This window comes from Elgaria multicarinata, chromosome 2 (genome assembly GCF_023053635.1).
Source record: "Elgaria multicarinata webbii isolate HBS135686 ecotype San Diego chromosome 2, rElgMul1.1.pri, whole genome shotgun sequence".
Lineage (NCBI taxonomy): Eukaryota > Metazoa > Chordata > Lepidosauria > Squamata > Anguidae > Elgaria > Elgaria multicarinata.
In genome coordinates this window covers 41733576-41748424 of record NC_086172.1, presented here as the reverse complement: position 1 = coordinate 41748424, position 14849 = coordinate 41733576, and the positions used below count along the sequence as shown (strand labels likewise).

General features: G+C 41.1%; 1 protein-coding gene across 1 annotated transcript in view; it reads right to left on the bottom strand.

Annotated features, from left to right (window-relative positions):
* The window catches only part of LOC134392233 (dynein axonemal heavy chain 11-like), a 232744-nt gene that overhangs the window by 209173 nt on the left and 8722 nt on the right, over positions 1–14849 (bottom strand). The window contains exons 4-9 of the mRNA XM_063116377.1: positions 12681–12935; positions 12371–12540; positions 9745–9964; positions 4143–4259; positions 3478–3564; positions 2268–2426 (exon numbers count right to left, since the gene is read on the bottom strand). Coding sequence (XP_062972447.1) covers positions 2268–2426; positions 3478–3564; positions 4143–4259; positions 9745–9964; positions 12371–12540; positions 12681–12935 — 1008 coding nt within the window. The remainder of the gene's footprint in view (positions 1–2267; positions 2427–3477; positions 3565–4142; positions 4260–9744; positions 9965–12370; positions 12541–12680; positions 12936–14849) is intronic.

Genomic DNA, 14849 nt, shown 5'->3' with positions numbered 1-14849 from the left:
CCACTCCAGACCACCCTGCATAAATTTCAGGGCTGTGTGGGGTGCTGCAGGGTGGTGGGAGCAACAGAGAACCATGTTGTGAGAATGGAAGTCTACTTGTATGACTTTAGATTTTAACCCATTGTAACAGCCTGCCAGGACTCACCAGGCCAAGGGCATAACTAGACAGGGCAATATCCTGGGGATTGTCCTGTCCTGGGATCGTCCCTGTGTGTCCACATCATGCATATGGGATCCCGGGAGCAGTGAGAGATGATCCCTTTCTTTCCCCGGGATATGGCCCTACACTTTAATCCTGGTTTTTCCCGTGGTCCCAGGATGATCCTGAGACCACGGGAGGTGTGACCGGGCATCCCATTTTCATCCCGGCTCCTCGCGAGTAACCGCAAAGAGCCGGGAACCAGGTACAGGCCACGGAGCTCCTTAGGAGCAACGCGCCCATCGGGGGGGGGGGGAGGGAGCAGGACTTTTTTTAAAAAAAACCCATACCTTTTGTGATCAAGCGCTCCTGCGCACCTTTTTTTTTTTTTAAAGAAAGGTGGGCGCAACATCCTCTTCCTCCCAGGATGTCGCATGCCACGTGTAGACACAGGGCAATGATCCCAGAAATAGGTAAGTCTGGGATCGCCCCCTCTCCAGCCCTCTACACCCATAGGTATAGACATGCCCCAAGTCATAGGACGACTCACATGTAATCTGAAACAGGGAAGGAGTGATTGCCTACCCTTAAATGGCTCCCTTATTATCATGTGAGGAGATCAATTTACCTAGCAAAAGGTACACATCTTATTAGCAAGTGTGTAGGAGCTTCAAGCCACTGGAATAACTCACCTTTTGGATGAAACACACTTGTCTACATTGAAATCAAAATCCCATACCCTTATCAGGGCTTCGTCTTCCCGAGTCTTTGTGGGGTTACGATTAGCACAACACACACACTTCCCCTCCCCCCCCATGCCCTTTGTGAGCAAGTTCCATATGTTTCATTTATACAGTAAGTAGGTGGTGCTACAATATTGTATAATTCCAGAAGTACACCACCTCTCTGATGATGGTTGATAGTTATTATTGCATTTTTGGCGATTTAGAAAATGGCGGAATAAAACTTTAAAATGATGAGACAGGCACTGGAGTTGATGACATTGTCAAAAGGATCTGTGAACTTCCATGAGTGAACAATCACAAGCACATGAAAAATGTCTCGTGTAGTGTATTTATAAGTAATATTGTGATCTCTAGACGTCCAGTGAAATAAAAGGAAAGGAACCTTCCTTTTTAATTCCTTTCCCCAAGTTTATTGCTGACGGCATGTTACTTCTAGTTTTTATGTAAACATGCTTGGAAATGATACAAAATGGAAATTCTAGGATCATTAGAGACAGAGGATCATCAAACACAATATTGGTGTTCTTTGCTAGCATCTGGTTTTTCTTAACATTGTTCTTGTGTGCTGTATTCATTTTAGTCACATGTTTGTAAGTAACTTAACATTGTCATACATGCAATTGCCACATGGCATAAATCAGAAATAGAATGGTATTAATTTTCAAGGACACATTTTCTCCTATCAGTGCTTAAAAAGAGGAGCCTGTTTCTAGCTCAGCCAAACCACAATTCCCATCAGAGAAAGCAAAGAAATCTATACTGTTCCATCCATGCACTCTTTGGTGGCATTCTGGTTGGTTCTAATAAAGACACTGCCCAGCTGTGCAGATTTTGAATGAATTCCCATCAGGAATTAAAATCATAGAATAGTAGAGTTGGAAGGGTCCTATAAGGCCATTGAGTCCAACCCCCTGCTCAATGCAGGAATCCATCCTAAAGCATCCCTGACAGAAAGTTGTCCAGCTGCCTCTTGAATGCCTCTAGTGAGGGAGAGCCCACAACCTTCCTAGGTAACTGGTTCCATTGTTGTACTGCTCTAACAGTCAGGAAGTTTTTCCTGATGTCCAGCCGGAATCTGGCTTCCTGTAACTTCAGCCCGTTATTTCGTGTCCTGCACTCTGGGATGATCAAGAAGAGATCCTGGCCCTCCTCTGTGTGACACCTTTTAAGTATTTGAAGAGTCCTATCATTCTTTATCTCCACAACTTCAGATAGAGCAGATGTTTGCAAGTCCCAGTAGGTCACAAACAAAACCAGGGCCCACCGACTCACAAAGTAATTGTGTGTGCGGGTGGGGGGCGGGTGGTTATTTTCCCAAGAAGTACTTTTTTCTGAAATTACTCTCCTTTAGTAAATGCAAATTTGCATAGGGAAGTCCTTACCTGGACAAACACCACCATATCCCAGACAGACTTCAACAAGATGGCATCAGAACAGCACCATTTCAGCTGCTTGTATTCCGGCACACTCACTTCAAAAAGGTGTGCTGTTTCCTGAAGCTTTTTCATTTCTTCTTCCAGTTTTGCAATGTCTTTATGAGTCTGCAAGGATGCCATTTTGAAATGGCATAAACATCAAGGGTCTTGCTTGCATGTTTGCAGGAAGTAGAATATGAACTTCTCAGATAAATATTTTGCATCTGCCCTAGACTTGAATAGGTGGTATGGAAACACATTGGGGCCATCTTCACTGCATGGGGTTGGCAATGCTGTGAACCTAGGGTGACCATATGAAAATGAGGACAGGGCTCCTGTATCTTTAACAGTTGCATAGAAAAGAGAATTTCAGCAGGTGTCATTTGCATATATGGAGAACCTGGTGAAATTCCCTCTTCATCACCACAGTTAAAGCTGCAGGAGCTATACTAGACTGACCAGATTTAAAAGAGGGCAGGGCAGGCTGTTTCTAGTTTGGAGTGTATAGACCCCCTGGCTATATAGAGGTGCTTTGGTGCCGGAAGGTGCCTTGCACCCGCATTTGCCTTCCTTCACAGGGGTTGCATGGGAAGGAAGGCACGTGTGATTTTTCCTGGAGGCTGTCTGGTCCTCTGCATATTCAGACTCTTTAAAATGTTTTTTTAAAAAGGAACCAGGGGGAGAGGAAAGCAATGGGGCTGTCCCTCCTCCCATTTTTTTAAAAAATTAAACAGCCAAATCTGTGCAGCTCTGTATGGGGATTGCCCAGTCTGCCCAAATAGATTGGAGGTTGCCCGGTCCTCCCAAATTTATATTTGTTTCTGTGGAGCTCCACAGATTTAGAGCATAAAATAAAAACGTGGGGGAGGAACAGCACTGTGCCTCCACCACCCCTTTTTTATGTTTTTTGAAAAAAGTTTTTTTTTTTGGCTTCTTTACAGCCACGGAGCCGCCTCTGCTGCCAAAAGAGTCAGGGTAAATGCCCGACTTTTGGGGAGCAGATTTTCCAGGGTTTGCCCCTGGATGGCTTCACATTTGCGGCTGCATCATCTGTCTGAAGATGCAAAAATGTGCATTTTCGGTACTGTAAACAGCGTATGGACAACCCCTAGGTATGTGTGTTTTTAAATTGCTATGATGGAAGTGGCTAACTAATTCAATAAAAATATTTTGTTACCTTATCCATGCATGCATAAGGATCCTCAGCATCAAATCTAAAGATGACTTCATTTTTAAATCCATTTCTAAACTCTTGCTGCTTAACCTGAAAGACACAAATACATATATATATATATATATATATATATATATATATATATATATATATATATGGGTTCCTGTAAAGTTAAGGAGGTGATCCATTGAGACTATACCATAACTTTTCCTTGGCTGCCATTCATTAAGTATGTTCCATCTCATGAACCTTGAATCATTTCATTTTAAGTACACTTTTCCCCCTTAAATTTGCTTTAAACTTTTTTAGATACAGCCTGCACAACCCTGACACACAGTTCACATACATTTAAGACATTCCCAGTGGATAAGTATAAAACATTTAAAATCTACATTTGATCTGACAACAGTGGCTCCATGTTTGAATTAGAAACAGATTAGACATAATTGAAGATAAAGAGGATGCAAGCATCACTCCCATTTTGGGTGAAGTGGGCTTTAAATTATCAGATTCATCCAGAATATATTACCAAGAAACATTGAATTGTTATCTTTAGACAGCCTTTTCTAAGAGTTTACAATTTCTCAGTTCAGTGAAGCTTGCCACCAGCTTGTTATCGGAACAAAAAACGAAAAATCATTCGGTTCACAGCACAGTACTGATCTCACCTCAAAAAGTACACATTTTCTTCTGATAACAGACACTTCATTGGACTGCAGAGGAGCCACTTCATGCTTCACAGTGAAGGCAATCTTTTTAAGGTTCTTCCACTTTTCAGGTAATTCCTAACAACACAGAGATATTGTTTGTTCATTGGCACATCAAGCCAGCAACACTTCCTCTCACAAAAGATTGTACACATGTCTTATTTTCATTTCCCCCTTTTCTCTCTCTACCCTAGTAGATTCGTACATTTTACTCCCCACCTCATTATTCTCTGCAGTAATAGGGTCATTGCTCATGGTCATATATAAAATAATATTTGTGTGTGTGTGTGATGTGAGATGTGGCCACACACACACACACACACATATGGTTACAACAGTCTGTACCTTGGTACAGTATGTTTCATGTATATCCAATTTCCAATAAATTCAACATCACTATCAGCTGCACCTTTCTTGCAGCATTCTGTAAAGCTAGTCTTCCTTGATATCTACAGAACTTAGACTCCCCAACCCCATCCCCCCTCTGCACCTTGATTACATAACAAGAGCTTCTCTAAATTAGTGATTTATAGCATGCTTGTGATTGGCCACGTACGGAAGTTTGCGGGTTCATTTCATGACTTCGTCAGCATCCAGAGCCCCTCCCATGCAATCCCCTGGAAATTGTGGCTTTAAAAAACTCAGAGATAATGTGAGAATATCCAGGAAATTGTTCCGTATCCCAGTGTGTAATCTCAGCATTGTGCTACAATTACGCCACCAGATGGTGCTGTCTCAGTAAGGTCAATTGAGCATATGCAGCAGGAAATATTCAATTTTAAACCGTGTGGCTGCCCATATAAATGCCGTTGATTACATCTGTATTTTTATACTGTATTTTGTAATTGTGCTTTTAACCTGTTGGTTGTTTTATTGTGGTTTTAATTTTTGTGAACCGCCCAGAGAGCTTCGGCTATTGGGCAGTATAAAAATGTAATAAATAAATAAATAAATAAATAAATAAATAAATAAATAAAATCCAAGAAATAAAGCAGATACAGATAGCCTAGGGTCACCATATGAAAAGGACAGGGCTCCTGTATCTTTAACAGTTTCATAGAGAAGGGAATTTCAGCAGCTGTCATTTGTATATATGGAGAACCTGGTGAAATTTCCTCTTTATCACAACAGTTAAAGCTGTAGGAGCTATACTAGAGTGACCAGATTTAAAAGAGGGCAGGAAACATCAATCACATTCACTATTTCTGGATTGCCCAGAAAATCCATCGTACCAGATAACACTATTGGCATTGCACTAGAGGTTCCTTATACTAGCGCAACTTAATTTACATTAACACTAGTGCCCAATTGGATATTACCCGTTTTTTTTCCTGGGACAGCTGGTTTTTCTCACTTTGCTCAGGTTTTACTGCTCAAGTTTTATATTGTGTATATATTTTGTATATGTTTTTAACTAGCCATTGTTTCTATGATGAGACTCCCTGGGAGTTTAGTTAAACTGAAGGGTGGCATAAACATGTTTTAAATCAATGAATGAACATATTCTAATAAGTGCTTCCCATATGAAGATATGCGAATGGGAAAGTTGCCACAAGTCAATAATATTTCACACACACACACACACACACACACAGAGTGAGTCTTAGGTGAAATGCTTAATACACATCATGGTTTCCATATCAGACACCTGCAGACCTGTTTGAAGCTTAACTTCTCTCTAATTCTAAAATCTGAGCTATTGATTTTGCTTTTGTTCTGGCAGTTGCACTTAAAAGTGCTCTAAAATGTTTACTTCCTCACTGAGATTTCCTTGAAGAAAAATGTCATTGGTCCTGCAAGAGCTAAGCATAGGGTGACCATATTTTGGAAACCAAAAAGGAGGACAACATGGTCAGCCCCCAAGGGGACGTGTCCAGTACCAAGGAGGCGTGCCCACCCAAACATAGCCTTGGTCACATGTCTGATTTTACAGCACACATCTAAGACAAATCTGTTCCACATAACATCTTAATGTTAAAATCACTGAAATAAAGAACAAGTGAGAGATTCAATGTATCTGAAATTAACTTCACTCACTCCTACTTTTGTAGGTTTTGCTGTACTTTGAAGCTTTTGCTATACTCTGTGTGTTACATTCTCCCCTTCCCTCAAATATCTTTTCTGACTGTATCTTCACTCATTGCAAGCTGCTGTTGTTGTTAACAGGGTTTGCTACTGGCCCCAGATCTGTTTCAAATTTGGTATGGCTAAAGCTCTACCTAAAAGCTATCATGGTGCCAACTTTCAGCTCTTTATCTTTAAAAATGACAGTTTTAAAAATAATAATTTTAAAACCTCATTTTTAAAAAAAATCCTAAAAAATCAATGGATGAACAGATCTGTTTCAAATTTGGTGTGGCTAAAGCTCTAACTAAATCCTATCATGGTACAAAGTCTCATCTCTTTAGCTTTAAAAATGACAATTTTAAAAATAATAATTTTAAAACCTCAATTATTAAAAAATTCCTAAAAAATCAATGGATGAATGGATCTGTTTCAAATTTGGTATGGCTAAAGCCCTTCCTAAGAGCTACCATTGTGCCAAGTTTCATGTCATTATCTTAAAAAATGACGGAGTTATAAGCATTTTTGTTAATTCCCATTAGAGCTGCTCTTTGAGAAAATCCGGATTTCCCCTCCCGGATTTGCCATCCGGGCAAATCCGGTCATATGGTCACCTTATCAGAATAAATCCAAACTATTTTGCAAGCCAATTAAAATGAGCCCTTGCAAGGGCTCATTTTACAAGGTCCTTGCAAAACCTTACAAGGTCCTTGCAAGACCTTAGCTCTTCTTCAAGTTAGCCCCAGTGATCTTTTCTAAAGATTCCAAGTGGACCATCTTGTAAATGTTAGCAGAACTCCAGCTACAGGTCAGTGAACCTGGAGCTAAAGGGTTAATGTGTGCCTGAACAAGATGGGAGGGCTTTTCCCTTTCCTGTCTCCTCCCCTCTCACTTCCTTCTTCTTGTTCCCTGCCTCACTGGGTTGCTGACCACATGGCTGAACTGAGCCATCTTACCCTAAGATGGAAAGTCACTTATTCCTAAAGTAAAGTTTCTTTCAAGCCACCACTGGAGTGTTTCTTTTGTCGACACGCGTGGCTACTCACAGGGAACTGATTCGGACAACAAGAGTAAATCCTCACTGGCTTTTCCAGCAAACAAAGCAAGACACTGTTGCACTCATGTCCTGCTTGTGGGGTCCTGGTTGACAGCTCTTTGACCACTGTATGAACAGAATGCTGGACTAGATGGACTCTTGGTCTGATCCAGCAGGGCTCTCATTATGTTCTTATATATGCACTCTAGGTTCTAGAATGCTCAAATGTTTTAGTTGATCGATTTGCCCAAACTGCATAAAAACCAAAACTACCTAGCATCAAAACCTAATGTCTACAGTGGTTACAGTTCAGTTGCAGGTATCCCTGAGAGGAAACCATGTTTAGAACCAACCATATAAAGCAGTCCTGGCCTGGTTTGGAAATCAGGGCTATCTGACAAGGAGAACCGTTTCCAGGAACTAACGCCACCGTGCTTCTCTCAAATCATACAGCTGAAAGAGCAGATTTTTACAGGATGTAAAAAATTGTCATTCACATGGCCTGAGAATTTAATATACATAAGCAATCTACTGACAATGAATCCATAAATGAGGGCACAAAGACATTTCTGCCTATAAATTGCACCTTAAAAGACAATATTTCCCTAGTAAAAAAAAAAATGTTTTCCAATGAAGTACTTACAGTAAATGAGAATTTAGAACTGAAAAAATAAGCCAATCAAGTTGACAGGCTTCCAGGTTTCATACCAAGCATGAAGTATTTTCATTTCTTGGAAAGGGAAAAAAAATCAAACAATGAGGGGGAAAAGAAAACAAGAAAAGAAAAGCCCAGCAAAATTATGCAGAGTTGAGCATTTATGAAAAGGTGAATTTGTTAATGCTGCAGCAGTTTCACTGACTGTGTGGATTAGAATGAACTTTTATAACAAAGTTAATGCTAATACATTGTTTGCTCTGTGTTATTCTTTCCCTCCCCCACCCATAACAACACTATTTAATCTCCCCCCCCTTTCCCTTTTTTATTTTAATCTGGCATCTCTGCCTGTGTACTCTTCTATTTGTGAAAGATGGAACAGCTAAGTCTTCCATCTTCTTTGTTACAATCCTTCCAGCATTTCCTCATTTTTCCTTGGGCTCTAAAAGTCTACAGTGAAGTTGCAAGGTGGGTTTCCTTGGGGAGTGAGTGAGTTCATAAATCTCTTCCGGCAGGCCTATCCAGTGGAGTTTTAGGATGCTTTTAGGATTTTTTTTTAGGATGTTTTAACAATGTATACTATGTTTTTAATCAGTATTTTATGTATTTTATACTTGCTATTGTTCCCCGCCTTGATCAAAATGGAGAGGCAGGTAAGAAATTGTATTATTATTATTATTAATAATAATAATAATAATAATAATAATAATAATAATAATAATAATAATTGCATCAGAAAAAAATGGCCCTTGGTTTGATCCAACCCTTGTACAAATGGAAGTTCACTCATACAACTTCCACCCAGTTCCCGGTCCTCTCTTCCCGTCTCCAGCACCCCATGCATGTCCCAAATCTGCTCTGTAGAGTGGATTTGAGGGGGCACATGGTGCTGCAGTATGGAAGGGGGAAGAAAAGCTCTTGTGTAGAAAAGCACAATCTGCTGTATCTACTTTCAGATTTGTTGCAGAATTGAGATCGAAGCTCTACACAAAGAGCTTTTCCTTTCCTGCTTTTCCACTACATAACCTCTAGGTGGCATTGTGCTGCAGCAGAATAACAGAATTAGTCAAGTAGCAAAATGCAATTTCTTTCTCTTACAAACTAATACTCCATTTTCCCTGCTCAAAAAAAAATAAAGTGAGAACGTGCTCTTAAAAACCAGAAGTGGAAGTGAAAGTGAAGACATGACATGACATCCTCTAAAGAACCCATAAACAAGTGTGAGTAAGGAATAACAAGCACACAATAAATGCCTTGTGTAGAAAAGCTCTCCGTCTGAGCAACTTGTCTTGGACTTGATGGCCTTTTAGGACCCTTCCAACTCTACGAGTCTATGATTCTATGAGATAATATAAGAGCCTTATAAGATCAGGCCAAAGGCCTATCTAGTTCTGCATTCTCCACAGTGACCAACCAGGTGCCCATGGGAAACCAACAAGGAGGACATGATTACAATGATAGCACCATTCCACTCGTGTTGCAGAAGATGAACACATTTGCCTTGCCCCTTCCATCCATCTGGCCACTTCATAATCCAACCATAAGCCCATTTAGGCCACACCATCTTCGCCTGTCTCTTTGGATCTTTGTTCACTTGCTCTGGAGTGTCCTGACTGCTGGCCCATTTAGGTCACACTATTTGGCTCTGGCATGTTTGGATCACACTGTTTGCCTTTGGTCCCGCTGGGCCCTAACAAGTAACAACCACTTGAGAAGGTATCTAAGAGCAAGGAAACTTAAGAAACTTCCTCATGCTTAATTTTGAAATATGAGAAAATCAGGGGATGCACCACTCCTTGGAACTTTACCTCAAGTTCTATACAAATCTGCTCTGGTAGCTGTTGTCCATAACTTTGTAGCAATTCAGCTGTGGATTTTAAAGGTTTGAAAATGTCTCCAGTTGATTGTCGGTCACGAATAGCCATGAGATGTCCCATTATTTCCACCAGAAGTGTATAATCTCCTTCTTTCACTTTTTTAGCTAAGCCTTTTTCCGTATCAAAGATGAACTTGGATAACTCCAGAATGCTAATAATAAGTAGAATAAGGGAATGTCAACATATAATTAGCCCAGAGCTTGCAGTTTCTATTGGCCTTCATCACAGAAGGTAACCTGACGCCCTCTAGCAGCCTTGGATTATGGGCATGTCTACACCAGCCCTATATCCCAGGATTGTCCCAGGATCATTCCTGTGCATCCAAATGCCACACAGGGGATCCCAAGAGCAGGCAGCGACGATCCCTCCATTTTCCTGGGATAATCCTTAGGTGTAGAAAGGACTTATAACTCTCATAATCCCATACTGGCTGCAGCTGACAGGAGCTGTAATCCAAAACATCTGCAGGGCACTAAATATCCTTGGTGTTCATTGTGCAGTTCAGACAACACACTCAGCCATGGCTAGGCTGCTAACCCTTTTGCAGCAAATGGTGAGTGAGAGTGTTTAAACCGCAGTTATGTAGCCACCATGGTTGGGACTGGTTCACACAAAATGTTAAATCATGGTTCACATGACATGCTAAGCCATAATTTTAGCTCAAAATGCTTAATCACTGTTGCTTAGCATGTCATCTCAGGGTCATTGTATGGAAGTAATATTTTCCCAGGATTCAAACCGAAGGAAGTTGCTAAGTGCATTTTGGCCCCCAATGGCAGACAAATTAAAAGAGTGCTGTGTGTATAATAATTGCCCTAGTACCACAATTATCTATGAAAGCCGTCCCCAAACACATCTGGAGGACCCCAAGTTGAAAAAGGCTGAGCTATGAGTATGCACCTGTGACATCAGTGAGTGATATTTTTTGACAGTGTTCATTAAGAGATTGCCATTTTGACAATTTCAGTAATTAATGCAACAAATCATCTGTAAATTTGTCGATTCCTGCTGGAGACAAGAACTGTTAATCTTTAATTTCTGTTCTGGCTGGAATATTGTTCAGCTACTCTGCCAGATTTTCAATATCTAGCTACCAAAGAAAGCAGCTACCCAAGAAAAAGGTCATCAGTTTAAGAGAATTGCTAAAGGGATCATGCCATTTCCTCAATTCATAATCTCATTATTTTTATGGGTCTGTTCAGACAGCAAATTAAGCCATGGTTACGCTACTAACCCTTATGCAGAAAATGGTTAATGAGTGTGTTTAAACTGTGGTTATGTAACCACCATGGTTAGGAGCTAAGTCATGTTTCACACATCACACTAAGCCATAATGTTTAGCTCAAAATGCTTAACCACAGGCTCAATAACTATTTCCCCAAAACTATTAATAACTAGCCATCTCCACCAAAGATGATATAAATGTGCTTTATGGTGGTTTGTATTTCTCATTCTTTCTTAATCTTCCTTATATGTTCTTTACAGACTTTTACTTGGGCATAGTGATGTGAACACACACACACACACACACAAGAGAGCCTCTAACTGGTCCTCGTGTCTCCAAGCTCTGCTGCTCAGGAGGTTCAGCCCTCTTCCTCCTATTGTCCAGCATTCACAATTCTGTCTCTTAAGCAACATAATAGAAAGATTGGGCAACATATATAAGAAAGATTGGGCAAAAGGACCAATTTATTATTATTATTAATTCCCATGGAAGTAGTTCAATATGGTCATCAGGGTGCACAGAAAAGTCTAGATCAAGATGAAAATCTTTGTAAACTAGAAAAGATCAACAACTTAATCCTAGCTCTCTTCATAGTTGAATGGACCACACCACAGGCCCCACCATAGATGTCACATGATGACCTGCCCCTGACATGCACATGGTGGACATGGATCTTTGCATTGGGGAATCCTGTGGTCATGGATCCATAGGCTCCTACCCTATCCACAGGGAGGTCTACCCTGCTGCAGACATTCATACTTATCATGTGAACACAGGAGCTGGTGAAGCTGTACAGTGTTGTGGACAGGATCAGTGGGGATGGCCCTGATTAACAAGTGAAGGGGGCTATTTAAGCACCATGAAGAGAAAGGCCACTGCACAAGTGATATTACGTGGAACAGCCTTCCCCAACCTGTTGCCCTTGAGATGTTTTGGACTACAGCTCCTAGCATTCCTGACCATTGGCCATGCTGGATGGGGGCTGATGGGAGGTGAAGTCCAAAACATCTGGATGGCACCAGGTTGGGGAAGGCCAATGTAGAACAGGGATGGGGAATATGTGGCACTCCAGATGTTCCTGGATTGGAATTTCCAACATTCCTCACCATTGGCTATACTGGCTGGGATTGATGGGAGCTGCAGTTCATGAGCATCTGGAGAATGTGATTGGGGCACAAAGCCATGGTGCTGTATGGTGGTTTTGTTTAGAATTGGTTTTGCTTCTTGTAATTGTTTCTACCCTGACCAACATTTAACAAAAAGAGCAGGATTTTTGCTTTTGTAAGATGTAAAATTCAAAAGCCTGTTTTAAAAACGTCAAAAGTAGGTTACCTTTGGGTGACATAGTTGAGCAGATGCTCCTTAAACATCCAGCTCCATTTTTTAATCGTATTCATCGTAGATATCTTAAAAGGCTTAATATCAACCCGGAACCAGCCGTTAAAAGTCTTCTGATTTTCAAACTCGCTTACTTCCTTATGTAGTGTTTCATAAATGCTGATCTTTAAGAATGAGATGTGAATACAATTCTGAGTTTTTCTTTAGAAGAACAATAGAATGCAAATAGCTTAATGGAACACAACTAACAGGAATAGCTCAAAAGATTCACACATACACACACACACACCCCATTTCAAAGTACCTGTTGTTTAAAGTGATCTAACTGCGGGGAGCATTTCCGAAGTTCATGGTCTGCATATAATTCCAGCTCTTCAGTACGAAGAAATCGTCCATAGAGAAGGAACTGCTTCATAAATTTGGTTTTATCATCCATCCATAAGTGGCTGTATTTCTTAAAGTAGCTTTGATATTCCTGAACATTAACAATGACCGATTGCACCCTACTCATGATTTCTTGGTGCATTTCTTCCAGTGTATCCATCTGGTCCACATCATACTAAATGTGAAAATAAAACCATAGAGTTGGGCCACTGGTTTAATATATACTGTGGGAAGAAATTCAGACTGTGTCTTGAAGCAAGACCCCAGTCCAACTGGAAGTATATAAACTAATCTCATGGTTACTACCAAAAAGGGCTACAAAGCAGAAAGACGTCTTGATTAGGTTGTGAAGTAAGCACCAGCGGCCACGTTGTAAATCTCACTCGAGATGCCACTTCCCCACCCCCAACCCCCAAAATCCATCAGTGTGCAATTTCAGACGTGACTGTTCACATAAAGCAAAACACTGTTGCCATGGCAAGCTGTTCCTAAGGAGCAAAAAGAAAGAGCAGAAATCTGATACAGAGAAAACAGGGTGTCCTGCCCCTAAGAGACAAGCCAACGAGAGAAGGGAGTGGGAGATGTTACAATAAATACAAATGGAATTAAAATTATATATTCATAATATCTAATCACGCAAGAAGAAGAAGAAGAAGAAGAAGAAGAAGAAGAAGAAGAAGAAGAAGAAGAAGAAGAAGAAGAAGAAGAAGAAGAAGAAGAAGAAGAAGAGGAGGAGGAGGAGGACTCCAGTTGCTGGAGAGCAAGGCTAGCAGTGTGCTGTTGTACCTGTGTCCTGCTTTTGGATTCTTAGGTGACAGCTGGTTGGCTACTGTATGAATGGAATGCTGGACTAGATGGATCCTTGGTCTGATCCAGCAGGGCTCTTCTTATGTGAAGGAGGAGGAGGAGGAGGAGACCTACAACAGACATTGTTTTCTAATATATGAAGTCCAAAGATATTCTAACCCTTCTTCATACCTTATGATGAACATGTAAAGAGAAGGGAATGAGATCATCCCTGTTGTCCTAGCTCTTGCCTCCTATATGTGGTGAAAGAGCCTATGGACATAGGAACTATATTCATGTAGGTGTTGCCCAAGTGATCAGGAACCCTTGAAAAGGCTGGTGTCTCCACTATCCATTTTTCACTGATTGTCCCCTTCCACTGCAGCTCCCTGCATCATACCCCACTCCACTTCAGAGGATCCCAGAATCCTCAACAGAATCTTTCCAGGAGGTAAGCAGAAGTGGGGAGGAAGGAGCAGGGTGTATGTGGGGTTTTACAGAGAGAAGCAAAAGCAAAAAGTAGGTTTCTGGTGTGGTCAGGATATGTGGCAAGCTTTGTAGGTAAAAAAGAGGAGTTTGTGTTGGATGTGCAAGGGGTGGAATAGGATGTGAGGAAGGATGTCACATGGCCTGAATGATGAACGAAGAGAATTGTTTTAACACTGGGATACAAGGTAGAGATAAGAAGCTGGACTGTGGTGACAGAAGACTAGAGAGAGGACCAGAGTATGAATCAGTTTTAACTGAAGAAATGGAAAGAAAAGGATGGATTTGCACAATCAAATTTACTTATAGCTTTGTTAGGCCGCAAAAATAATGATGCGCAAACTCATCCAGCCCAATTCAGAATGGGTTTTGTTGCAACTATTTAATTTGGTAAGCAGTTGATGCTCAAAATTAGATTGTTCTGCCTTCAAGTCAGATCTTAAGCTAAGCCCTGTTGTACTTCTGATGATGTCATCAAAAGAAGATGGACCTAAGAGCTTTCATCAACTCCAGTGTATACCTTCCCACTGCTAGGGTGACCATGTGGTAAGGGAAAAGGGCTCCTGTCTCTTTAACAGTTGCATAGAAAAGGGAATTTCAGCATGTGTCACCTGTATGCATGCAGCACCTGGTGAAATTCCCTCTTCATCACCACAGTTAAAGCTGCAGGAGCCCTGCCCTCTTTTGTATTTGGTCACTCTAGATGAACACTTTCCCGGGATAGTCTAAGCAGCTCCCTTATGGGAGTGTGGGGAGCTTCAGGGATGGGGTCCTATCCTGCTCTTCAGGGTTCCTCCTATGGCTGCACCCCTTCCCC